The 27,999-nt window shown below is 49.4% G+C and overlaps 1 protein-coding gene across 1 annotated transcript; it reads left to right on the top strand.

Moving 5' to 3' along the window:
* ARFIP2 (ADP ribosylation factor interacting protein 2) lies at positions 1–27,392 on the top strand. The gene is made up of 5 exons (XM_056552947.1): positions 1–151; positions 3,821–4,042; positions 10,950–11,107; positions 24,055–24,229; positions 24,308–27,392. Exons 1-5 carry the CDS (start codon positions 29–31, stop codon positions 24,461–24,463), a joined length of 834 nt encoding a protein of 277 aa, XP_056408922.1. The 5' UTR covers positions 1–28; the 3' UTR covers positions 24,464–27,392.
* Positions 27,393–27,999: the final 607 nt, after the last annotated feature.

Genomic DNA, 27,999 nt, shown 5'->3' with positions numbered 1-27,999 from the left:
CTGACGTTACTCTTCTTTGGTGAATGTGATGTCTTTTCTTCCAGGGTCTCAGATGTCCTCACACCCGTCACTCACATCTGAGGAGCTGTCTCGGGGTTTAGCCGTGGAAAAGTTTGACATGGTGAAAAAGTGGGGGATCAACACATACAAAGTAAGAGAGTTCCCCAGTACTGACAACTTCCTATGTCCGTTCTGCCATCCTCCTATATCCTCCTCCTCTGCCATCCTCTTAAATCCTCCTCCTCTGCCCTCCTCCTCCTCGATCCTCCTCCTATGCCATCCTGCAAAATTTTCCTCCTCTGCCATCCTCCTAAATATTCCTCCTCTGCCCTCCTCCTTAATCCTTCACCTTTGCCATCCTCCTGAATCCTCCTCCTCTGCTGTCCTCCTTAATCCTCCTCCAATCCCGTCCTCCTAAATCCTCCTCCCATGCCATTCTCCTAAATCCTCCTCCTGTCCTCCTGAATCCTCTTTCTTTGCTGTCCTCCTGAATCTTCCTCCTCTGCTGTTCTTCTGAATTCTCCTCTTCTGCCGTCCTCCTGAATTCTCTTTTTTTGCCATCCTTCTAAATCGTCCTCTTCTACTGTCATCCTGAATCCTCCTCCTCTACTGTCGTCCTGAATCCTCCTCCTCTGCTTTTGTCCTGAATCCTCCTTCTCTGCCGTCCTCCCTTCATTCCCGTCCTCCTGAATCTTCCTCCTTTGACATCCTACTAAATCATCCTTCTCTTCTCCTGAATCCTTCTTATTTGCTGTCCTCCTGAATCCTCCTCCTCTGCTGGCCTCCTGAATCCTCCTCCTCTTGCACCCTTCTGAATCCTCCTGCTCTTCCATCCTCCTGAATCCTCCTCCTTTTCTGTCTTCCTAAATCCTCATCCTCTGTCATCCTGAATCCTCCTCCTCTGCTGTCGTCCTGAATCCTCCTCCTCTGCTTTTGTACTGAATCCTCCTTCTCTGCCGTCCTCCCTTCATTCCCGTCCTCCTGAATCTTCCTCCTTTGACATCCTACTAAATCATCCTTCTCTTCTCCTGAATGCTTCTTATTTGCTGTCCTCCTGAATCCTCCTCCTCTTGCACCCTCCTTAATCCTCCTCCTCTTCCATCCTCCTTAATCCTCCTCCTTTGCCGTCCTCCTGAATCCTCCTCCTCTGTTGTCATCCTGAATCCTCCTCCTCTGCTGTCGTCCTGAATCCTCCTCCTCTGCTTTTGTACTGAATCCTCCTTCTCTGCCATTCCTCCCTTCATTCCCGTCCTCCTGAATCTTCCTCCTTTGACATCCTACTAATTAATCCTTCTCTTCTCCTTAATCCTTCTTATTTGCTGTCCTCCTGAATCCTCCTCCTCTGCTGTCCTCCTGAATCCTCCTCCTCTTGCACCCTCCTTAATCCTCCTCCTCTTACATTCTCCTGAATCCTCCTCCTTTGCTGTCTTCCTAAATCCTCCTCCTCTGTTGTCATCCTGAATCCTCCTCCTCTGCTGTCGTCCTGAATCTTCCTCCTCTGCTTTTGTACTGAATCCTCCTTCTCTGCCGTCCTCCCTTCATTCCCGTCCTCCTTAATCTTCCTCCTTTCACATCCTTCTCTTCTCCTGAATCCTTCTTATTTGCTGTCCTCCTGAATCCTCCTCCTCTGCTGTCCTCCTGAATCCTCCTCCTCTGCTGTCCTCCTGAATCCTACTCCTCTACTTTCCTCCTGAATCCTCCTCCTCTGCTGTCCTCCTGAATCCTCCTCCTCTTGCACCCTTCTGAATCCTCCTCCTCTGCTATCCTCCTTAATCCTCCTCCTCTTCCATCCTCCTCCTTTGCTGTCTTCCTAAATCCTCCTCCTCTGCTGTCCTCCTAAATGCTCCTCATCTGCCTTTCTTCTAAATCCTCCTCTGCCTTCCTCCTGAATCCTACTTTTTTGCCATCCTCCTGAATCCTCCTCCTCTGCCGTCCTCCTGAATCCTCCTTCTCTGCTGTCTTCCTGAATCCTTCTCTGCTGTCCTCCTGAATCCTCCTTCTCTGCTGTCTTCCTGAATCCTCCTTCTCTGCTGTCTTCCTGAATCCTCCTTCTCTCCCGTCCTCCTGAATCTTCCTCCTCTGCAACCCTCCTAAATCATCCTCCTTTGCTTTCCTCCTGAATCCTCCTTCTTTGCTTTGCTCCTGAATCCTCCTTCTCTGCCATCCTTCTGAATCCTCCTGCTCTGCTATCCTCCGTAATCCTCCTCCTCTTCCATCCTCCTGAATTCTCCTCCTTTGCTGTCCTCCTAAATCCTCCTCCTCTGCTGTCCTCCTAAATCCTCCTCCTCTGCCTTTCTTCTGAATCCTCCTCCTCTTCTATCCTCCTGAATCCTCCTCCTCTGCTGTCCTCCTGAATCCTCCTCTTCTGTTGTCCTCCTAAATCCTCCTCCACTTCTGTCCTCCTGAATCCTCCTCCTCTGCCTTCCTCCTAAATCCTCCTCCTCTGCCTTCCTCCTAAATCCTCCTCTTCTGCCATCCTCCTGAATCCTCCCTCTGCCGTCCTTCTGAATCCTCCCTCCTCTGCCGTCCTCCTGAATCCTCCTCTTCTGCCGTCCTCCTGAATCCTCCTCTTCTGCCGTCCTCCTGAATCATCCTCTTCTGCTGTCATCCTGAATCCTACCTCCTCTGTCATCCTTCTGTATACTCCTCTTCTTCTGTTCTCCCTCCCCTGCCATCCTCCTGAATCCTCCTCTTCTTCCGTCAACCTGAATCCTACTTCCTCTGTCATTCTTCTGTATACTCCTCTTCTTCCGTTCTCCCTCCTCTGCCATCCTCCTGAATCCTCCTCTTCTTCCGTCATCCTGAATCCTGCCTCCTCTGTCATTCTTCTGTATACTCCTCTTCTTCCGTTCTCCCTCCTATGCCATCCTCCTGAATCCTCCTCTTCTGCCGTCCTCCTGAATCCTCCTCTTCTGCCGTCATCCTGAATCCTACCTCCTCTGTAATCCTTCTGTATACTCCTCTGCTTCCGTTCTCCCTCCTCTGCCATCCTCCTGAATCCTCCTCTTCTGCCGTCCCCTTGAATGCTCCTCTTCTGCCGTTCTCCCTCCTCTGCCGTTCTCTTGAATCCTCCTCTTCTGCCGTTCTCCCTCCTCTGCCACTCTCCTGAATCCTCCTCTTCTGCCATCCTCCTGAATCCTCCTCTTCTGCAGTCCTCCTGAATCCTCCCCTTCTACCTTTCTTCCTCCGCTGCCATCCTCCTGAATCCTCCTCCGCTGCCATCCTCCTGAATCCTCCTTCTCCTCTGCCTTCCTCCTTAATCCTCCTCCTCTGCCTTCCTCCTGAATCCTCCTCCTCTGCCATCCTCCTGAATCCTCCTTCTCCTCTGCCTTCCTCCTTAATCCTCCTCCTCTGCCATCCTCCATAATCCTCCTCTTCTGCCATCCCCCTGAATTCTCCTCTTCTGCTGTTCTCCTGAATCCTCCTCTTCTACCATCCTCCTGAATCCTCCCCTTCTGCCATTCTTCCTCCGCTGCCATCCTCCTGAATCCTCCTCCGCTGCCATCCTCCTGAATCCTCCCTCCTCTGCCATCCTCCTGAATCCTCCTCTTCTGCCGTCCTTCTTCCTCTACTGTCCTCCTGAATCCTCGTCCTCTGCCGTCCTCCTGAATCCTCCTCTTCTGCCGTCCTTCTTCCTCTACTGTCCTGAATCCTCCTCCTTTGCCGTCCTCCTAAATACTCCTTCTCCTCTGCTGTCCTCCTGAATCCTCCTCTTCTGCCGTCCTCTTCTGTACCCCAGTCTCTCCTCTTACTGAGCATGTTGTGTGTATACCTCTGTACCCCATGATGTCTGTCACTGATCTCACTCTCTTCCCTGCAGTGCACAAAACAGTTAATCTCGGAGCGCTTTGGCCGGGGGTCCCGAACAGTGGACTTGGAGCTGGAGACCCAAATTGAGCTTCTAAGAGACACTAAGCGGAAGTATGAAGGGGTCCTGCAGCTGGCCCGAGCTCTGACAGCCCATTTCTACAGCCTTGTGCAGACTCAGAGGGCCCTGGGTGACGCCTTCTCTGACCTCAGCCAGAAATCTCCAGAATTACAGGTTGGCATCTCTGTACAGAAGAGGAGGTATATCCTGTCCGGAACATCATTCATCCCCTCCCCATCAGATCCTTTCCGGAACATAATTTATCCCCCCCCATCAGATCCTGTCCGGAGGATCATTCATCCCCTCCCCATCAGATCCTTTCCAGAACATAATTTATCCCCCAATCAGATCCTGTCTGGAGCATCATTCATCCCCTCCCCATCAGATCCTGTCTGGAGCATCATTCATCCCCTCCACATCAGATCCTGTCCGAAGCATCATTCATCCCCTCCTCATCAGATCCTGTCCGGAGCATCATTCATCCCCTCCCTATCAGATCCTGTCCGGAGCATCATTCTTCCCCTCCCCATCAGATCCTGTCTGGAGCATCATTCATCCCCTCCCCATCAGATCCTTTCCGGAGCATCATTCATCCTCCCCCCAACAGATCCTGTCTGGAGCATCATTCATCCCCCCCCCCCAATCAGATCCTGTCCGAATCATCATTCATCCCCTCCCCATCAGATCCTGTCCGGCGCATCATTCATCCCCTCCCCATCAGATCCGGTCCGGAGCATCATTCATCCCCTCCCCATCAGATCCTTTCCGGAACATAATTTATCCCACCCATCAGATCCTGTCTGGAGCATCATTCATCCCCTCCCCATCAGATCCTGTCCGGAGCATCATTCATCCCCTCCCCATCAGATCCTGTCCGGAGCATCATTCATCCCCTCCCCATCAGATCCTGTCCGGAGCATCATTCATCCCTTCTCCATCAGATCCTGTCTGGAGCATCATTCATCCCCTCCCCATCAGATCCTGTCTGGAGCATCATTCATCCCCTCCCCATCAGATCCTGTCTGGAGCATCATTCATCACCTCCCCATCAGATCCTGTCCGGAGCATCACTTATCCCCTCTCCATCAGATCCTGTCTGGAGCATCATTCATCCCCTCCCCATCAGATCCTGTCCGGAGCATCATTCATCCCCTCCCCATCAGATCCTGTCTGGAGCATCATTCATCCCCTCCCCATCAGATCCTGTCCGGAGCATCATTCATCCCCTCCCCATCAGATCCTGTCCGGAGCATCATTCATCCCCTCCCCATCAGATCCTGTCCGGAGCATCATTCATCCCTTCTCCATCAGATCCTGTCTGGAGCATCATTCATCCCCTCCCCATCAGATCCTGTCTGGAGCATCATTCATCCCCTCCCCACCAGATTCTGTCAGGAGCCTCATTCATCCCCTCCCCATCAGATCCTGTCCGGAGCATCATTCATCCCCTCCACATCAGATCCTGTCCGGAGCATCATTCATCCCCTCCTCATCAGATCCTGTCCGGAGCATCATTCATCCCCTCCCTATCAGATCCTGTCCGGAGCATCATTCTTCCCCTCCCCATCAGATCCTGTGAACATAATTTATCCCCTCCCTATCAGATCCTGTCTGGAGCATCATTCATCCCCTCCCCATGAGATCCTGTCCGGAGCTTCATTCATCCCCTCCCCATCAGATCCTGTCCGGAGCATCACTCATCTCCTCCCCATCAGATCCTGTCCGGAGCATCATGCATCCCCTCCCCATCAGATCCTGTCCGGAGCATCATTCATCCCCTCCTCATCAGATCCTGTCCGGAGTATCATTCATCCCCTCCCCATCAGATCTTGTCTGGAGCATCACTCATCCCCTCCCCATCAGATCCTGTCCGGAACATCATTCATCCCCTCCCCATCAGATCCTTTCCGGAACATAATTTATCCCCCCCCCCCCCCATCAGATCCTGTCCGGAGCATCATGCATCCCCTCCCCATCAGATCCTGTCCGGAGCATCATTCATCTCCTCCCCATCAGATCCTGTCTGGAGCATCATTCATCCCCTCCTCATCAGATCCTGTCCGGAGCATCATTCATCCCCTCCCCATCAGATCTTGTCTGGAGCATCACTCATCCCCTCCCCATCAGATCCTGTCCAGAGCATCACTCATCCCCTCCCCATCAGATCCTGTCCGGAGCATCATTCATCCCCTCCCCATCAGATCCTGTCTGGAGCATCATTCATCCCCTCCCCATCAGATCCTGTCCGGCGCATCATTCATCCCCTCCCCATCAGATCCTGTCTGGAGCATCATTCATCCCCTCCCCATCAGATCCTGTCCGGAGCATCACTCATCCCCTCTCCATCAGATCCTGTCCAGAGCATCATTCATCCTCTCCCCATGAGATCCTGTCTGGAGCATCACTCATCCCCTCCCCATCAGATCCTGTCCGGAGTATCATTCATCCCCTCCCCATCAGATCCTGTCTGGAGCATCACTCATCCCCTCCCCATCAGATCCTGTCCGGAACATCATTCATCCCCTCCCCATCAGATCCTTTCCGGAACATAATTTATCCCCCCCCCATCAGATCCTGTCCGGAGGATCATTCATCCCCTCCCCATCAGATCCTTTCCGGAACATAATTTATCCCCCCAATCAGATCCTGTCTGGAGCATCATTCATCCCCTCCCCATCAGATCCTGTCTGGAGCATCATTCATCCCCCCCCCCCCATCAGATCCTTTCCGGAACATAATTTATCCCCCAATCAGATCCTGTCCGGAGCATCATTCATCCCTTCCCCATCAGATCCTGTCTGGAGCATCATTCATCCCCTCCCCATCAGATCCTGTCTGGAGCATCATTCATCCCCTCCCCATCAGATCCTGTCTGGAGCATCATTCATCACCTCCCCATCAGATCCTGTCCGGAGCATCACTTATCCCCTCTCCATCAGATCCTGTCTGGAGCATCATTCATCCCCTCCCCACCAGATTCTGTCAGGAGCCTCATTCATCCCCTCCCCATCAGATCCTGTCCGGAGCATCATTCATCCCCTCCACATCAGATCCTGTCCGGAGCATCATTCATCCCCTCCTCATCAGATCCTGTCCGGAGCATCATTCATCCCCTCCCTATCAGATCCTGTCCGGAGCATCATTCTTCCCCTCCCCATCAGATCCTGTCCAGAGCATCATTCATCCCCTCCCCATGAGATCCTGTCTGGAGCATCACTCATCCCCTCCCCATCAGATCCTGTCCGGAGTATCATTCATCCCCTCCCCATCAGCTCCTGTCTGGAGCATCACTCATCCCCTCCCCATCAGATCCTGTCCGGAGCATCATTCATCCCCTCCTCATCAGATCCTGTCCGGAGCATCATTCATTTCCTCCCCATCAGATCCTGTTTGGAGCATCATTCATCCCCTCCCCATCAGATCCTGTCCGGAGCATCATTCATCCCCTCCCCATCAGATCCTGTCTGGAGCATCATTCATCCCCTTCCCATCAGATCCTGTCCGGAGCATCATTCATCCCCTCCACATCAGATCCTGTCCGGAGCATCATTCATCCCCTCCTCATCAGATCCTGTCCGGAGCATCATTCATCCCCTCCCTATCAGATCCTGTCCGGAGCATCATTCTTCCCCTCCCCATCAGATCCTGTGAACATAATTTATCCCCTCCCTATCAGATCCTGTCTGGAGCATCATTCATCCCCTCCCCATGAGATCCTGTCCGGAGCTTCATTCATCCCCTCCCCATCTGATCCTGTCCGGAGCATCACTCATCTCCTCCCCATCAGATCCTGTCCGGAGCATCATGCATCCCCTCCCCATCAGATCCTGTCCGGAGCATCATTCATCTCCTCCCCATCAGATCCTGTCTGGAGCATCATTCATCCCCTCCTCATCAGATCCTGTCCGGAGCATCATTCATCCCCTCCCCATCAGATCTTGTCTGGAGCATCACTCATCCCCTCCCCATCAGATCCTGTCCAGAGCATCACTCATCCCCTCCCCATCAGATCCTGTCCGGAGCATCATTCATCGCCTCCCCATCAGATCCTGTCTGGAGCATCATTCATCCCCTCCCCATCAGATCCTGTCCGGAGCATCATTCATCCCCTCCCCATCAGATCCTGTCTGGAGCATCATTCATCCCCTCCCCATCAGATCCTGTCCGGAGCATCACTCATCCCCTCTCCATCAGATCCTGTCCAGAGCATCATTCATCCCCTCCCCATGAGATCCTGTCTGGAGCATCACTCATCCCCTCCCCATCAGATCCTGTCCGGAGTATCATTCATCCCCTCCCCATCAGATCCTGTCTGGAGCATCACTCATCCCCTCCCCATCAGATCCTGTCCGGAGCATCATTCATCCCCTCCTCATCAGATCCTGTCCGGAGCATCATTCATCCCCTCCCTATCAGATCCTGTCCGGAGCATCATTCATTTCCTCCCCATCAGATCCTGTTTGGAGCATCATTCATCCCCTCCCCATCAGATCCTGTCCGGAGCATCATTCATCCCCTCCTCATCAGATCCTGTTTGGAGCATCATTCATCCCCTCTCCATCAGATCCTGTCCAGAGCATCATTCATCCCCTCCCCATGAGATCCTGGCCGGAGTATCATTCATCCCCTCCCCATCAGATCCTGTCTGGAGCATCACTCATCCCCTCCCCATCAGATCCTGTCCGGAGCATCATTCATCCCCTCCTCATCAGATCCTGTCCGGAGCATCATTCATCCCCTCCTCATCAGATCCTGTCCGGAGCATCATTCATTTCCTCCCCATCAGATCCTGTCTGGAGCATCATTCATCCCCTCCTCATCAGATCCTGTCCGGAGCATCATTAATCCCCTCCCCATCAGATCCTGTCCGGAGCATCACTCATCCCCTCTCCATCAGATCCTGTCCGGAGCATCACTCATCCCCTCCCCATCAGATCCTGTCCGGAGCATCATTCATCCCCTCCCTATCAGATCCTGTCCGGAGCATCATTCATTTCCTCCCCATCAGATCCTGTCCGGAGCATCATTCATCCCCTCCTCATCAGATCCTGTCCGGAGCATCATTAATCCCCTCCCCATCAGATCCTGTCCGGAGCATCACTCATCCCCTCCCCATCAGATCCTGTCCGGAGCATCACTCATCCCCTCCCCATCAAATCCTGCCCAGAGCATCATTCATCCCCTCCCCCATCAGATCCTGTCCGGAGCATCATTCATCCCTTCCCCACCAGATCCTGTCTGGAGCATCATTCATCCCCTCCCCATCAGATCCTGTCTGGAGCATCATTCATCCCCTCCCCATCAGATCCTGTCTGGAGCATCATTCATCACCTCCCCATCAGATCCTGTCTGGAGCATCACTTATCCCCTCTCCATCAGATCCTGTCTGGAGCATCATTCATCCCCTCCCCACCAGATTCTGTCAGGAGCATCATTCATCCCCTCCACATCAGATCCTGTCCGGAGCATCATTCATCCCCTCCTCATCAGATCCTGTCCGGAGCATCATTCATCCCCTCCTCATCAGATCCTGTCCGGAGCATCATTAATCCCCTCCCTATCAGATCCTGTCTGGAGCATCATTCATCCCCTCCACATCAGATCCTGTCTGGAGCATCATTCATCCCCTCCTCATCAGATCCTGTCCGGAGCATCATTAATCCCCTCCCCATCAGATACTGTCCAGAGCATCACTCATCCCCTCCCCATCAGATCCTGTCCGGAGCATCACTCATCCCCTCCCCATCAGATCCTGCCCAGAGCATCATTCATCCCCTCCCCATCAGATCCTGTCCGGAGCATCACTCATCCCCTCCCCATCAGATCCTGTCCGGAGCATCACTCATTCCCTCCCCATCAGATCCTGCCCAGAGCATCATTCATCCCCTCCCCATCAGATCCTGTCTGGAGCATCATTCATCCCCTCTCCATCAGATCCTGCCCAGAGCATCATTCATCCCCTCCCCATCAGATCCTGTGAACATTCTCTCCATACAGTACGCGCCCTTCCGAGGTCCTGGACAAGTTCTTCAGAGCACCAAGGACATCCTCCCAATATTACCATCATATCATCCAGGGCAACACGCTCCTCCAGCGCCATCCCATCCCCTCCAGAGCACCAGGGATACGTCTACCACCGTCATACATTGTACAGATCACCTGTAGAGCACCAAGGACATCCTCCCAATATTATCATCAAATCATGTATCTCCGGGGCAACACGCTCCTCCAGCGCCATCCCATCCCCTCCAGAGCACCAGGGATATGTCTACCACCATCATACATTGTACAGATCTCCTGTAGAGCACCAAGGACATCCTCCCAATATTATCATCAAATCATGTATCTCCGGGGCAACACGCTCCTCCAGCGCCATCCCATCCCCTCCAGAGCACCAGGGATACGTCTACCACCACCATACATTGTACAAATCACCTGTAAAGCACCAAGCACATCTTCCCAATATTACCATCATATCATGTATATCCGGGGCAACACGCATCTCCACCGCCATCCCATGTACCCATCCGCTCCCGTCTACCAGCTCCATACATTGTACATATCACCTGTAAAGCACCGGGGATATCCCCACCACCACCATACACTGTACTTTTTACCTCCAGAGCACCAGGGATATCCCCACCACCACCATACACTGTACTTATTACCTCCAGAGCACCAGGGATATCCCCACCACCACCATACACTGTACTTATTACCTCCAGAGCACCAGGGATATCCCCACCACCACCATATCCTGTAATTATTATCCCCAGAGCACCAGGGATATCCCCACCACCTCCATATCCTGTACTTATTATCTCCAGAGCACCAGGGATATCCCCACCACCTCCATATCCTGTACTTATTACCTCCAGAGCACCAGGGATATCCCCACCACCACCATACACTGTACTTATTACCTCCAGAGCACCAGGGAGATCCCCACCACCACCACCATACACTGTACTTATTACCTTCAGAGCACCAGGGATATCCCCACCACCACCATACACTATACTTATTACCTCCATAGACCATATTGTCCTTAGTGATGTTCTTTATGTGTCTCTCACATTAGGAGGAGTTTGGGTACAATGCGGAGACACAGAAGCTACTGTGCAAGAACGGGGAGACCCTGCTGGGAGCTGTGAATTTCTTTGTGTCCAGTATCAACACCCTGATCAACAAGACCATGGAGGACACGTTAATGACGGTGAAGCAGTACGAGACGGCGAGGTAATCCCCCGCACCATATGTTCATTCCTATACATGGCGTCTGCTCAGCTGCTTATTGGACGCCGTCATCTGCAGCTGCTTGTGTCCTGTTGTAAAGATTACATCACCATGATGTCAGAGTAGGAGCAGTGATTTCATAGTAGGGGCAGTGATGTCAGAGAAGGGGCAGTGATGTCATAGTAGGAGCAGTGATTTCATAGTAGGGGCAGTGATGTCATAGTAGGGGCAGTGATGTCATAGTAGGAACAGTGATGTCATAGTAGGGGCAGTGATGTCATAGTAGGGGCAGTGATGTCATAGTAGGGGCAGTGATGTCATAGTAGGGGAAGTGATGTCATAGTAGTGGCAGTGATGTCATAGTAGGGGCAGTGATGTCATAGTAGGGGCACTGATGTCATAGTAGGAGCAGTGATGTCATAGAAGGGGCAGTGATGTCATAGTAGAGGCAGTGATGTCACAGTAGGGGCAGATGTCGTCACAGTAGGGGCAGTGATGTCATAGTAGGGGGCAGATTTCGTCATAGTAAGGGCAGTGATGTCATAGTAGTTGCAATGATGTCATAGTAGGGGCAGTGATGTCATAGTAGGGGTAGTGATGTCATAGTAGGGGCAGTGATGTCATAGTAGGGGCAGTGATGTCATAGTAGGAGCAGTGATGTCATAGTAGGAGCAGTGATGTCAAAGTAGGGGCAGTGATGTCATAGTAGGGGGCAGATGTCGTCATAGTAGGGGCAGTGTTGTCATAGTAGGGGGTAGTGATGTGAGAGTAGGGGGCAGTGATGTCATAGTAGGGGCAGTGATGTCGTAATAGGGGGCAGTGATGTCATAGTAGGGGGCAGTGATGTCATAGTAGGAGCAGTGATGTCATAGTAGGTGCAGTGATGTCAAAGTGGGAGTAGTGATGTCATAGTAGGGGGAAGTGATGTCATAATTGGGGCAGTGATGTCATAGTAGAAACAGCGATGTCATAGTACGGACAGCGATGTCACAGTAGGAGCATTGATCTCATAGTAGGAGCAGTGATGTCATTGTAGTTGCAGTGATGTCATAATAGGTGCAGTGATGTCATAGTAGGGGGCAGTCATGTCATAATAGGGGGCAGTGATGTCATAATAGGGGGCAGTGATGTCATAATAGGGGGCAGTGATGTCATAATAGGGGCAGTGATGTCATAGTAATGTCATAGTATGGACATCGATGTCATAGTAGGGGCAGTGATGTCATAGTAGGTGCAGCGATGTCATAGTAGGGGCAGCGATGTCATAGTAGGGGCAGCAATGTCATAGTAGGAGCAGTGATGTCAAAGTAGGGTCAGTGTCGTCATAGTAGGGGCAGTGATGTCATAGTAGGGGCAGTGATGTCAGAGTAGGGGCAGTGATGTCATAGTAGGGGCAGTGATATCATAATAGGGGCAGTAATGTCAGAGTAGGGGCAGTGATGTCAGAGTAGGGGCAGTGATGTCAGAGTAGGGGCAGCGATGTCAGAGTAGGAGCAGCGATGTCAGAGTCGGAGCAGCGATGTCATAGTCGGAGCAGCGATGTCATACTAGGTGCAGTGACGTCATAGTAGGTGCAGTGACGTCATAGTAGGGGCAGTGACGTCATAGTAGGGGCAGTGACGTCATAGTAGGGGCAGTGACATCATAGTAGGGGCAGTGGTGTCATAGTAGAGGCAGTGATGTCATAGTAGGGGCAGTGATGTCATAGTAGGGGCAGTGATGTCATAGTAGAGGCAGTGATGTCATAGTAGGGGCAGTGATGTCATAGTAGGAGCAGTGATGTCATAGTAGGGGCAGTGATGTCATAGTAGGGGCAGTGATGTTATAATAGGGGCAGTGATGTCATAGTAGGGGCAGTGATGTCATAGTATGGGCAGTGATGTCATAGTAGGGGCAGTGATGTCACAGTGATGTCAGAGTAGGTGCAGTGATGTCATAGTAGGTGCAGTGATGTCAGTAGGGGCAGTGATGTCATAATAGGTTCAGTGATGTCATAGTAGGGGCAGTGATGTCAGAGTAGGGGCAGTGATGTCATAGCAGGAGCAGTGATGTCATAGTAGGGGCAGTGATGTCATAGTAGGAGCAGTGATGTCATAGTAGGAGCAGTGATGTCATAGAAGTTGCAGTGATGTTATAGTAGGGGGCAGTGATGTCATAGTAGGGGCAGTTATATCATAGTAGGAGCAGTGATGTCATAGTAGGGGCAGTGATTTCATAGTAGGGGCAGTGATGTCATAGTAGGGGCAGTGATGTCATAGTAGGAGCAGTGATGTCATAGTAGGAGCAGTGATGTCATAGAAGTTGCAGTGATGTTATAGTAGGGGGCAGTGATGTTATAGTAGGGGGCAGTGATGTCATAGTAGGAGCAGTCATATCATAGTAGGGGCAGTGATGTCATAGTAGGGGCAGTGATGTCATAGTAGGGGCAGTGATGTCATAGTAGGGGCAGTGATATCATAGTAGGGGCAGTGATGTCATAGTAGGGGCAGTGATGTCATAGTAGGGGCAGTGATGTCATAGTAGGAGCAGTGATGTCATAGTAGGAGCAGTGATGTCATAGTAGGGGCAGTGATGTCATAGTAGGAGCAGTGATGTCATAGTAGGAGCAGTGATGTCATAGTAGGGGCAGTGATTTCATAGTAGGGGCAGTGATGTCATAGTAGGGGCAGTGATGTCATAGTAGAGACAGTGATGTCATAGTAGAAGCCGTAATGTCCTAATAGGGGCAGTGATGTCATAGTAGGGGCAGTGATGTCATAGTAGGGGCAGTGATATCATAATAGGGGCAGTGATGTCATAGTAGGGGCAGTGATGTCACAGTAGGGGCAGTGATGTCAGAGGAGTGGGCAGCGATGTCAGAGTAGGGGCAGCGATGTCATAGTCGGAGCAGCGATGTCATACTAGGTGCAGTGATGTCATAGTAGGTGCAGTGATGTCATAGTAGGGGTAGTGACGTCATAGTAGGGGCAGTGATGTCATGGTAGGTGCAGTGGTGTCATAGTAGAAGCAGTGACGTCATAGTAGGGGCAGTGATGTCATAGTAGGGGCAGTGGTGTCATAGTAGAGGCAGTGATGTCATAGTAGAGGCAGTGATGTCATAGTAGGGGCAGTGATGTCATAGTAGAGGCAGTGATGTCATAGTAGGAGCAGTGATGTCATAGTAGGAGCAGTGATGTCAAAATAGGCAGTGATGTCATAGTAGGGGCAGTGATGTTATAATAGGGGCAGTGATGCCATAGTAGGGGCAGTGATGTCATAATATGGGCAGTGATGTCATAGTAGGGGCAGTGATGTCACAGTGATGTCATAGTAGGTGCAGTGATGTCAGTAGGGGCAGTGATGTCATAATAGGTTCAGTGATGTCATAGTAGGGGCAGTGATGTCATAGCAGGAGCAGTGATGTCATAGTAGGGGCAGTGATGTTATAGTAGGAGCAGTGATGTCATAGTAGGAGCAGTGATGTCATAGTAGGAGCAGTGATGTCATAGAAGTTGCAGTGATGTTATAGTAGGGGGCAGTGATGTCATAGTAGGGGCAGTTATATCATAGTAGGAGCAGTGATGTCATAGTAGGGGCAGTGATGTCATAGTAGGGGCAGTGATGTCATAGTATGGTGCAGTGATGTCATAGGTCATAGTAGGGGCAGTGATGTCATAGTAGGGGGCAGTGATGTCATAGTAGGGGCAGTTATATCATAGTAGGAGCAGTGATGTCATAGTAGGGGCAGTGATGTCATAGTAGGGGCAGTGATGTCATAATAGGGGCAGTGATGTCATAGTAGGGGCAGTGACGTCATAGTAGGGGCAGTGACGTCATAGTAGGGGCAGTGATGTCATAGTAGGGGCAGTGATGTCATAGTAGAGGCAGTGATGTCATAGTAGGTTCAGTGATGTCATAGTAGGGGCAGTGATGTCAGAGTAGGGGCAGTGATGTCAGAGTAGGGGCAGTGATGTCATAGCAGGAGCAGTGATGTCATAGTAGGGGCAGTGATGTCATAGTAGGAGCAGTGATGTCATAGTAGGAGCAGTGATGTCATAGAAGTTGCAGTGATGTTATAGTAGGGGGCAGTGATGTCATAGTAGGAGCAGTCATATCATAGTAGGGGCAGTGATGTCATAGTAGGGGCAGTGATTTCATAGTAGGGGCAGTGATGTCATAGTAGGGGCAGTGATGTCATAGTAGGGGCAGTGATGTCATAGTAGGGGCAGTGATGTCATAGTAGGGGCAGTGATGTCATAGTAGGGGCAGTGATGTCATAGTAGGGGCAGTGATGTCATAGTAGGAGCAGTGATGTCATAGTAGGAGCAGTGATGTCATAGTAGGGGCAGTGATGTCATAGTAGGAGCAGTGATGTCATAGTAGGGGCAGTGATGTCAAAGTAGGGGCAGTGATGTCATAGTAGGGGCAGTGATGTCATAGTAGAGACAGTGATGTCATAGTAGAAGCCGTAATGTCCTAATAGGGGCAGTGATGTCATAGTAGGGGCAGTGATATCATAATAGGGGCAGTGATGTCATAGTAGGGGCATTGATGTCACAGTAGGGGCAGTGATGTCAGAGTAGGGGCAGCGATGTCAGAGTAGGGGCAGCGATGTCATAGTCGGAGCAGCGATGTCATACTAGGTGCAGTGATGTCATAGTAGGTGCAGTGACGTCATAGTAGGGGTAGTGACGTCATAGTAGGGGCAGTGATGTCATAGTAGGTGCAGTGGTGTCATAGTAGAGGCAGTGACGTCATAGTAGGGGCAGTGATGTCATAGTAGGGGCAGTGGTGTCATAGTAGAGGCAGTGATGTCATAGTAGAGGCAGTGATGTCATAGTAGAGGCAGTGATGTCATAGTAGGGGCAGTGATGTCATAGTAGAGGCAGTGATGTCATAGTAGGAGCAGTGATGTCATAGTAGGAGCAGTGATGTCAAAATAGGCAGTGATGTCATAGTAGGGGCAGTGATGTTATAATAGGGGCAGTGATGCCATAGTAGGTGCAGCGATGTCATAGTAGGTGCAGTGATGTCAGTAGGGGCAGTGATGTCATAATAGGTTCAGTGATGTCATAGTAGGGGCAGTGATGTCATAGCAGGAGCAGTGATGTCATAGTAGGGGCAGTGATGGTATAGTAGGAGCAGTGATGTCATAGTAGGAGCAGTGATGTCATAGTAGGAGCAGTGATGTCATAGTAGGAGCAGTGATGTCATAGAAGTTGCAGTGATGTTATAGTAGGGGGCAGTGATGTCATAGTAGGGGCAGTTATATCATAGTAGGAGCAGTGATGTTATAGTAGGGGGCAGTGATGTCATAGTAGGGGCAGTTATATCATAGTAGGAGCAGTGATGTCATAGTAGGAGCAGTGATGTCATAGTAGGGGCAGTGATGTCATAGTATGGTGCAGTGATGTCATAGGTCATAGTAGGGGCAGTGATGTCATAGTAGGGGGCAGTGATGTCATAGTAGGGGCAGTTATATCATAGTAGGAGCAGTGATGTCATAGTAGGGGCAGTGATGTCATAGTAGGGGCAGTGATGTCATAATAGGGGCAGTGATGTCATAGTAGGGGCAGTAACGTCATAGTAGGGGCAGTGACGTCATAGTAGGGGCAGTGACGTCATAGTAGGGGCAGTGATGTCATAGTAGAGGCAGTGATGTCATAGTAGGGGCAGTGATGTCATAGTAGGAGCAGTGATGTCATAGTAGGGGCAGTGATGTCATAGTAGGGGCAGTGATGTCATAATAGGGGCAGTGATGTCATAGTAGGGGCAGTGATGTCATAGTAGGGGCAGTGATGTCACAGTGATGTCAGAGTAGGTGCAGTGATGTCATAGTAGGTGCAGTGATGTCAGTAGGGGCAGTGATGTCATAATAGGTTCAGTGATGTCATAGTAGGGGCAGTGATTTCATAGTAGGGGCAGTGATGTCATAGTAGGAGCAGTGATGTCATAGTAGGAGCAGTGATGTCATAGAAGTTGCAGTGATGTTATAGTAGGGGGCAGTGATGTCATAGTAGGGGCAGTTATATCATAGTAGGAGCAGTCATATCATAATAGGGGCAGTGATGTCATAGTAGGGGCAGTGATTTCATAGTAGGGGCAGTGATGTCATAGTAGGGGCAGTGATATCATAGTAGGGGCAGTGATATCATAGTAGGGGCAGTGATGTCATAGTAGGGGCAGTGATGTCATAGTAGGAGCAGTGATGTCATAGTAGGAGCAGTGATGTCATAGTAGGGGCAGTGATGTCATAGTAGGAGCAGTGATGTCATAGTAGGGGCAGTGATTTCATAGTAGGGGCAGTGATGTCATAGTAGGGGCAGTGATGTCATAGTAGAGACAGTGATGTCATAGTAGAAGCCGTAATGTCCTAATAGGGGCAGTGATGTCATAGTAGGGGCAGTGATATCATAATAGGGGCAGTGATGTCATAGTAGGGGCAGTGATGTCATAGTCGGAGCAGCGATGTCATACTAGGTGCAGTGATGTCATAGTAGAGGCAGTGATGTCATAGTAGAGGCAGTGATGTCATAGTAGGGGCAGTGATGTCATAGTAGAGGCAGTGATGTCATAGTAGGAGCAGTGATGTCATAGTAGGAGCAGTGATGTCAAAATAGGCAGTGATGTCATAGTAGGGGCAGTGATGTTATAATAGGGGCAGTGATGTCATAGTAGGGGCAGTGATGTCATAGTAAGGGCAGTGATGCCATAGTAGGGGCAGTGATGTCATAGTATAGGCAGTGATGTCATAGTAGAAGCCGTAATAGTAGGGGCAGTGATGTCATAGTAGAGACAGTGATGTCATAGTAGAAGCCGTAATGTCCTAATAGGGGCAGTGATGTCATAGTAGGGGCAGTGATATCATAATAGGGGCAGTGATGTCATAGTAGGGGCATTGATGTCACAGTAGGGGCAGTGATGTCAGAGTAGGGGCAGCGATGTCAGAGTAGGGGCAGCGATGTCATAGTCGGAGCAGCGATGTCATACTAGGTGCAGTGATGTCATAGTAGGTGCAGTGACGTCATAGTAGGGGTAGTGACGTCATAGTAGGGGCAGTGATGTCATAGTAGGTGCAGTGGTGTCATAGTAGAGGCAGTGACGTCATAGTAGGGGCAGTGATGTCATAGTAGGGGCAGTGGTGTCATAGTAGAGGCAGTGATGTCATAGTAGAGGCAGTGATGTCATAGTAGAGACAGTGATGTCATAGTAGAAGCCGTAATGTCCTAGTAGGTGCAGTGATGTCATAGTAGGGGCAGTGATGTCATAGTAGAGGCAGTGATGTCATAGTAGAGGCAGTGATGTCATAGTAGGGGCAGTGATGTCATAGTAGAGGCAGTGATGTCATAGTAGGAGCAGTGATGTCATAGTAGGAGCAGTGATGTCAAAATAGGCAGTGATGTCATAGTAGGGGCAGTGATGTTATAATAGGGGCAGTGATGTCATAGTAGGGGCAGTGATGTCATAGTAAGGGCAGTGATGCCATAGTAGGGGCAGTGATGTCATAGTATAGGCAGTGATGTCATAGTAGGGGCAGTGATGTCACAGTGATGTCATAGTAGGTGCAGCGATGTCATAGTAGGTGCAGTGATGTCAGTAGGGGCAGTGATGTCATAATAGGTTCAGTGATGTCATAGTAGGGGCAGTGATGTCATAGCAGGAGCAGTGATGTCATAGTAGGGGCAGTGATGTTATAGTAGGAGCAGTGATGTCATAGTAGGAGCAGTGATGTCATAGTAGGAGCAGTGATGTCATAGAAGTTGCAGTGATGTTATAGTAGGGGGCAGTGATGTCATAGTGGGGGCAGTTATATCATAGTAGGAGCAGTGATGTTCTAGTAGGGGGCAGTGATGTCATAGTAGGGGCAGTTATATCATAGTAGGAGCAGTGATGTCATAGTAGGGGCAGTGATGTCATAGTAGGGGCAGTGATGTCATAGTAGGGGCAGTGATGTCATAGGTCATAGTAGGGGCAGTGATGTCATAGTAGGGGGCAGTGATGTCATAGTAGGGGCAGTTATATCATAGTAGGAGCAGTGATGTCATAGTAGGGGCAGTGATGTCATAGTAGGGGCAGTGATGTCATAATAGGGGCAGTGATGTCATAGTAGGGGCAGTGATGTCATAGTAGGGGCAGTGATGTCATAGTAGGGGCAGTGATGTCATAGTAGGGGCAGTGATGTAATAGTAGGGGCAGTGATGTCATAGTAGGGGCAGTGATGTCATAGTAGAGGCAGTGATGTCATAGTAGGGGCAGTGATGTCATATTAGGAGCAGTGATGTCATAGTAGGGGCAATGATGTCATAGTAGGGGCAGTGATGTCATAATAGGGGCAGTGATGTCATAGTAGGTGCAGTGATGTCATAGTAGGGGCAGTGATGTCACAGTGATGTCAGAGTAGGTGCAGTGGTGTCATAGTAGGTGCAGTGATGTCAGTAGGGGCAGTGATGTCATAATAGGTTCAGTGATGTCATAGTAGGGGCAGTGATTTCATAGTAGGGGCAGTGATGTCATAGTAGGAGCAGTGATGTCATAGTAGGAGCAGTGATGTCATAGAAGTTGCAGTGATGTTATAGTAGGGGGCAGTGATGTCATAGTAGGAGCAGTCATATCATAGTAGGGGCAGTGATGTCATAGTAGGGGCAGTGATGTCATAGTAGGGGCAGTGATATCATAGTAGGGGCAGTGATGTCATAGTAGGGGCAGTGATGTCATAGTAGGAGCAGTGATGTCATAGTAGGAGCAGTGATGTCATAGTAGGGGCAGTGATGTCATAGTAGGAGCAGTGATGTCATAGTAGGGGCAGTGATTTCATAGTAGGGGCAGTGATGTCATAGTAGGGGCAGTGATGTCATAGTAGAGACAGTGATGTCATAGTAGAAGCCGTAATGTCCTAATAGGGGCAGTGATGTCATAGTAGGGGCAGTGATGTCATAGTAGGGGCAGTGATGTCATAGTAGGTGCAGTGATGTCATAGTAGGGGTAGTGACGTCATAGTAGGGGCAGTGATGTCATAATAGGGGCAGTGGTGTCATAGTAGAGGCAGTGATGTCATAGTAGAGGCAGTGATGTCATAGTGGGGCAGTGATGTCATAGTAGAGGCAGTGATGTCATAGTAGGAGCAGTGATGTCATAGTAGGAGCAGTGATGTCAAAATAGGCAGTGATGTCATAGTAGAGGCAGTGATGTCATAGTAGGGGCAGTGATGTTATAATAGGGGCAGTGATGTCATAGTAGGGGCAGTGATGTCATAGTAAGGGCAGTGATGCCATAGTAGGGGCAGTGATGTCATAGTATAGGCAGTGATGTCATAGTAGGGGCAGTGATGTCATAGTAGGGGCAGTGATGTCATAGTATAGGCAGTGATGTCATAGTAGGGGCAGTGATGTCATAGTAGGTGCAGCGATGTCATAGTAGGTGCAGTGATGTCAGTAGGGGCAGTGATGTCATAATAGGTTCAGTGATGTCATAGTAGGGGCAGTGATGTCATAGCAGGAGCAGTGATGTCATAGTAGGGGCAGTGATGTTATAGTAGGAGCAGTGATGTCATAGTAGGAGCAGTGATGTCATAGTAGGAGCAGTGATGTCATAGAAGTTGCAGTGATGTTATAGTAGGGGGCAGTGATGTCATAGTAGGGGCAGTTATATCATAGTAGGGGCAGTGATGTCATAATAGGGGCAGTGATGTCATAGTAGGGGCAGTGATGTCATAGTAGGGGCAGTGATGTCATAGTATGGTGCAGTGATGTCATAGGTCATAGTAGGGGCACTTATGTCATAGTAGGGGCAGTGATGTCATAGTAGGGGCAGTGATGTCATAGTAGGAGCAGTGATGTCATAGTAGGGGCAGTGATGTCATAGTAGGGGCAGTGATGTTATAGTAGGGGCAGTGATGTCATAGTAGGGGCAGTGATGTCATAGTTGGAGCAGTGATGTCATAGTAGGGGCAGTGATGTCATAGTAGGGGCAGTGATGTCATAGTAGGGGCAGTGATGTCATAGTAGGAGCAGTGATGTCATAGTAGGAGCAGTGATGTCATAGTAGGGGCAGTGATGTCATAGTAGGGGCAGTGATGTTATAGTAGGAGCAGTGATGTCATAGTAGGAGCAGTGATGTCATAGTAGGAGCAGTGATGTCATTGAAGTTGCAGTGATGTTATAGTAGGGGGCAGTGATGTCATAGTAGGGGCAGTGATGCCATAGTAGGGGCATTGATGTCATAGTAGGGGCAGTGATGTCATAGTAGGGGCAGTGATGTCACAGTGATGTCATAGTAGGTGCAGTGATGTCATAGTAGGGGCAGTGATGTCATAGCAGGGGCAGTGATGTCATAGCAGGGGCAGTGATGTCATAGTAGGAGCAGTGATGTCATAGTAGGAGCAGTGATGTCATAGAAGTTGCAGTGATGTTATAGTAGGGGCAGTGATGTCATAGTAGGAGCAGTCATGTCATAGTAGGGGCAGTGGTGTCATAGTAGGGGCAGTGGTGTCATAGTAGGAGCAGTCATGTCATAGTAGGAGCAGTCATGTCATAGTAGGGGCAGTGATGTCATAGTAGGTGCAGTGATGTCATAGTAGGGGTAGTGACGTCATAGTAGGGGCAGTGATGTCATAATAGGGGCAGTGGTGTCATAGTAGAGGCAGTGATGTCATAGTAGAGGCAGTGATGTCATAGTGGGGCAGTGATGTCATAGTAGAGGCAGTGATGTCATAGTAGGAGCAGTGATGTCATAGTAGGAGCAGTGATGTCAAAATAGGCAGTGATGTCATAGTAGGGGCAGTGATGTTATAATAGGGGCAGTGATGTCATAGTAGGGGCAGTGATGTCATAGTAAGGGCAGTGATGCCATAGTAGGGGCAGTGATGTCATAGTATAGGCAGTGATGTCATAGTAGGGGCAGTGATGTCACAGTGATGTCATAGTAGGTGCAGCGATGTCATAGTAGGTGCAGTGATGTCAGTAGGGGCAGTGATGTCATAATAGGTTCAGTGATGTCATAGTAGGGGCAGTGATGTCATAGCAGGAGCAGTGATGTCATAGTAGGGGCAGTGATGTCATAGTAGGAGCAGTGATGTCATAGTAGGAGCAGTGATGTCATAGTAGGAGCAGTGATGTCATAGAAGTTGCAGTGATGTTATAGTAGGGGGCAGTGATGTCATAGTAGGGGCAGTTATATCATAGTAGGAGCAGTGATGTCATAGTAGGGGCAGTGATGTCATAGTAGGGGCAGTGATGTCATAGTATGGTGCAGTGATGTCATAGGTCATAGTAGGGGCACTTATGTCATAGTAGGAGCAGTCATGTCATAGTAGGGGCAGTCATGTCATAGTAGGGGCAGTGATGTCATAGTAGGGGCAGTGATGTCATAAAAGGAGCAGTGATGTCATAGTAGGGGCAGTGATGTCATAGTAGGGGCAGTGATGTCATAGTAGGAGCAGTGATGTCATAGTAGGGGCAGTGATGTCATAGTAGGAGCAGTGATGTCATAGTAGGGGCAGTGATGTCATAGTAGGAGCAGTGATGTCATAGTAGGTGCAGTGATGTCATAGTAGGGGCAGTGGTGTCATAGTAGAGGCAGTGATGTCATAGTAGGGGCAGTGATGTCATAGTAGTGGCAGTGATGTTATAGTAGGGGCAGTGATGTTATAGTAGGGGCATTGATGTCATAGTAGGGCCAGTGATGTCATAGTAGGGGCAGTGATGTCACAGTGATGTCATAGCAGGTGCAGTGATGTCATAGCAGGTGCAGTGATGTCATAGCAGGGGCAGTGATGTCATAGCAGGGGCAGTGATGTCATAGCAGGAGCAGTGATGTCATAGTAGGAGCAGTGATGTCATAGAAGTTGCAGTGATGTTATAGTAGGGGGCAGTTATGTCATAGTAGGAGCAGTCATGTCATAGTAGGAGCAGTCATGTCATAGTAGGGGCAGTGATGTCATAGTAGGGGCAGTGGTGTCATAGTAGAGGCAGTGATATCATAGTAGGAGCAGTGATGTCATAGTAGGGGCAGTGATGTCATATTAGTTGCAGTGATATCATAGTAGGAGCAGTGATGTCATAGTAGGAGTAGTGATGTCATAGTAGTAGCAGTGATGTCATAGTAGGAGCAGTGATGTCATAGTAGGGGCAGTGATGTCATAGTAGGGGCAGTGATGTCATAGTAGGGGCAGTGATGTCATAGTAGAGGCAGTGATGTCATTGTAGAAGCCGTGATGTCCTAATAGGGGCAGTGATGTCATAGTAGGAGCAGTGATGTCATAGTAGGAGCAGTGATGTCATAATAGGGGCAGTGATGTCATAGTAGGGGCAGTGATGTCATAGTAGGAGCAGTGATGTCATAGTAGGAGCAGTGATGTCATAGTAGGGGCAGTGATGTCATAGTAGGGGCAGTGATGTCATAGTAGGAGCAGTGATGTCATAGTAGGGGCAGTGATGTCATAGTATAGGCAGTGATGTCATAGTAGGAGCAGTGATGTCATAGTAGGGGCAGTGATGTCATAGTAGGAGCAGTGATGTCATAGTAGGGGCAGTGATGTCATAGTAGAGGCAGTGATGTCATAGTAGAAGCCGTGATGTCCTAATAGGGGCAGTGATGTCATAGTAGGGGCAGTGATGTCATAATAGGGGCAGTGATGTCATAGTAGGGGCAGTGATGTCATAGTAGGGGCAGTGATGTCATAGTAGAAGCCGTGATGTCCTAATAGGGGCAGCGGTGTCATAGTAGAGGCAGTGGTGTCATAGTAGGGGCGGCGATGTCATAGTAGGGGCGGCGATGTCATAGTAGGGGCGGCGATGTCATAGTAGGGGCGGCAATGTCATAGTAGGGGCGGCGATGTCATAGTAGGGGCGGCGATGTCATAGTAGGGGCGGCGATGTCATAGTAGGGGCGGCGATGTCATAGTAGGGGGCGGCCATGTTTCTGTAGGGTTCTAGTTGGGACACACAGTGTTGACTGTAGATTTTGACTTTCAGGCTGGAGTTTGACGCGTACCGGGCTGACCTGGAGGAGCTGAGTCTAGGACCACGTGATGCAGCCACTCTGTGCCGCATTGAGGTCGCCCAGCAAAACTTCCAGGCACACCGCGTCAAATATGAGAAACTGCGAGGAGATGTGACCATCAAACTGCGCTTCTTACAGGAGAACAAGGTAGAGCCACAGAAGGTCATGTGGTCCCGGGGTGAGTGTAGAGACCACCAGTCCTAAGCCTCCTCCTCTGTCTTGCAGGTGAAGGTCATGCACAAGCAGCTCCTCCTCTTCCATAACGCCATCTCCTCATACTTCGCCGGAAATCAACAGCAACTGGAAGCTTCCCTGCAGCAATTCAACATCAAGCTGAGCAGCGCGGCCAGCGACAAACCCTCCTGGCTGGAGGAGCAGTGACCGCGCTCTGTCCGTTTTGTGATGGCGTGTTCTGTATATGTAAGCGTTGTGTGCATGAAGGTTGTGTGTAACATTACCGCGTGCTGGTGTGACTGTCCATGTGTGGTAGATTGTCCCTCATTCTATGTGTCTACAGATGGGTGTGTGATGGAGATGTCACCAGATGACAGGGTCCGGTATACGCCAGGCCCGTGAGGTTCTCCGGCCTCCTCCATAAAAATATATATATATATATATGTGAACAGGTCACACTGCAGGGCTTACTCAGTAGTTAGATCAGACAAGAACTTTAAGCTGCTCCCTCATGAAGCAATATTATTATATCCCAGTCGATGTCCATGGCTTCTCCTGCTGAGCCATCTTCTCTACAGACCTTGTACCTCCTCCACCCCAGATGTCCTCTCCTCTACACTAGACTTCTCTTCAGATCTCGTCCCTTCGCTACCTGCATACTCCACTCTGCTGTCCCTCAGGTCCCTAAATTCCCATTTACTTTAATGTTTTCACATAAAATGTGGATTTGAACTGTGGGGAAAATCGTCAAATACAAGAAACAGAAGTAAATACCATGGAAAAATACCTGTCAGGAACAAAAACCCACAAAGAAAACTCCACTCTTAGTAAATAAGGCCATCATCACTACACTGTCTTACTCCACTAATCTACAGATGTCATCACCTCTACACTCCACTCTCCTAGAGATCACATTATGACTACACTCCACTCTCCTAGAGATCACATTATGACTACACTACACTCTTCTGTAGATCACATTAAGTCTACACTCCACTCTTCTGTAGATCACATTATGACTACACTCCACTCTCCTAGAGATCACATTATGACTACACTCCACTCTCCTAGAGATCACATTATGACTACACTCCACTCTCCTAGAGATCACATTATGACTACACTCCACTCTCCTAGAGATCACATTATGACTACACTACACTCTTCTGTAGATCACATTAGGTCTACACTCCACTCTTCTGTAGATCACATTATGACTACACTCCACTCTTCTGTAGATCACATTAGGTCTACACTCCACTCTTCTGTAGATCACATTAGGTCTACACTCCACTCTCCTAGAGATCACATTATGACTACACTCCACTCTCCTAGAGATCACATTATGACTACACTACACTCTTCTGTAGATCACATTAGGTCTACACTCCACTCTTCTGTAGATCACATTATGACTACACTCCACTCTTCTGTAGATCACATTAAGTCTACACTCCACTCTTCTGTAGATCACATTATGACTACACTCCACTCTCCTAGAGATCACATTATGACTACACTCCACTCTTCTGTAGATCACATTATGACTACACTCCACTCTCCTAGAGATCACATTATGACTACACTCCACTCTCCTAGAGATCACATTATGACTCCACTCCACTCTTCTGTAGATCACATTAGGTCTACACTCCACTCTTCTGTAGATCACATTAGGTCTACCCTCCACTCTCCTAGAGATCACATTAGGTCTACACTCCACTATCCTAGAGATCACATTATGACTACACTCCACTCTTCTGTAGATCACATTAGGTCTACACTCCACTTTCCTAGAGATCACATTAGGTCTACACTCCACTCTTTTATAGATCACATTAAGCCTACACTCCACTCTTCTATACATCACATTAAGTCTACACTCCACTCTTTTATAGATCACATTAAGCCTACACTCCACTCTTTTATAGATCACATTAATCCTACGCTCCACTCTTCTATAGATCACATTAAGCCTACGCTCCACTCTTCTATAGATCACATTAAGTCTACACTCCACTCTTCTATAGATCACATTAAGCCTACGCTCCACTCTCCTATAGATCACATTAAGCCTACGCTCCACTCTTCTGTAGATCACATTAAGTCTACACTCCACTCTTCTATAGATCACATTAAGCCTACACTCCACTCTTTTATAGATCACATTAATCCTACACTCCACTCTTCCATAGATCACATTAATCCTACGCTCCACTCTTCTGTAGATCTCTTCTATCGATCTAATTCTTTTTACACTTTCCCCTCCATACACATTTTCTCTCCATGGTTCTTGCTCAGGTCTTATCCAGTCTATTGGTTTTATTCTTTCCTTCCTGGGGTGTGAGGTCTCTAGTGACTGCGGCTGTGGTAACATTACGTGTTGATGCAGTAATCTCCATCCTCTAGCCTCGTATAGGAGGTCACATGGGGATTTATGATAGTGCCCCCTCCATTTCTTTCCTCTTTATTGCCCCCTCACTGATGCTTTCCTCCGGTTCTGCTGAGGACCTCTTATTGCTGTGTCACCTTTCTCAGTTTCCCTCCATAAGTTGAGTTTGTGGCAGTGACCAATGACTCAGACAGTTGTTCTGTATATTTCGGAGGCTGGCTGTAGTAGCGGGGCATTAGCTATAGTTTATATATAACTAGGGGGTATGTTTTCTTTTTATGTGGCACTCACCTGCACATTGACTGGTGATGTGACCGCCGGATCCTTGTGTGTGTATCCCTGGACGTCCGGTGTATGAATGCTTTGAACAACACTACGTCCTGGAGTGTCGGGGTCTGCACTCCAGTGAGGAGACGAATGCGTCTTATCCCACTACATTTCAGTGTATATGGCCAGTTGGGTGCGCGGCTGGTATGTGTGCATGGGTACTGCGGTATTATTACACAGCGCAGTGTGTACTCTTAGGGTCCACCGCTAACCAGACTCCACCCCTGTGTAAGTAACATTGGGCCATGTGCTTGTTACCTGCCCTGTAGTACGATAATTATTTATAAAGTGAAATTGTTCCTGGGGGGAATTGTTTTGTGGTTGCGACACTCTTCCTGGGCTGGGGAGAACAACTCTATGAGGGGCATCAGGTTACTGGAACATTTCTGTAAAGCTGAATAAAACTAATGAAGAGTCTGTCCGGTCTGTCACTCCCCGGGTCTCCACAAGGTTTTTTTGGGCATCTTTTAGATGAAGGTCTCCGATGACAAGAGATCGTGTTGGTGTTTGGGGTAGGATTATCAAAGAAAGGATCTAGGTGGTATATTCGAAGCCTCATGAGATGTCAAGTGTCTTCTGAGGGCGGCCATCACCGGCTGGATGGACTTCACACCGGGACGTCTGCAGCTTCTGATGCTCATCATGGTGCTGGGTGGTCTATGGCGTCCTCCAGAGACCTCCTCGTGTGCCCTCCAGTCCTCCAGAGACCTTCTCGTGTGCCCTCCAGTCCTCCAGAGACCTCCTCGTGTATCCTCCAGAGACCTCCTCGTGTACCCTCCAGTCCTCCTGGTTATAAAATTTGATTTGATTGATAATCTGTTTTCCCTTAGTCTCCTCAGCAGCAAAATATGGGGATGTCTCACGCCCCTGTGCGCCCACGGGACGCAGGAATTTTAATGATGAATAAACACATGGCTCCTCCCATCTAGCCCATATAATGGGCGTACTTACAGTAACATACAGAGTAATTATATAGAATAACTAGGGAGGGAAATTTGTGCTGCTGAGGAGACTAAGGGAAAAC

Source organism: Hyla sarda, unplaced genomic scaffold, assembly GCF_029499605.1.
Source record: "Hyla sarda isolate aHylSar1 unplaced genomic scaffold, aHylSar1.hap1 scaffold_214, whole genome shotgun sequence".
Classification (NCBI taxonomy): Eukaryota; Metazoa; Chordata; class Amphibia; order Anura; family Hylidae; genus Hyla; species Hyla sarda.
This window is presented reverse-complemented; position numbering and strand designations above follow the sequence as displayed.

Coding starts and splice junctions, on each gene's coding strand:
- ARFIP2 (XM_056552947.1), top strand. CDS start 29: ATGTCTTTTCTTCCAGGGTCTCAGATGTCCTCACACCCGTCACTCACA. Junction 152..3,820: donor GGGGGATCAACACATACAAA/GTAAGAGAGTTC, acceptor TCTTCCCTGCAG/TGCACAAAACAGTTAATCTC. Junction 24,230..24,307: donor GCTTCTTACAGGAGAACAAG/GTAGAGCCACAG, acceptor TCTGTCTTGCAG/GTGAAGGTCATGCACAAGCA.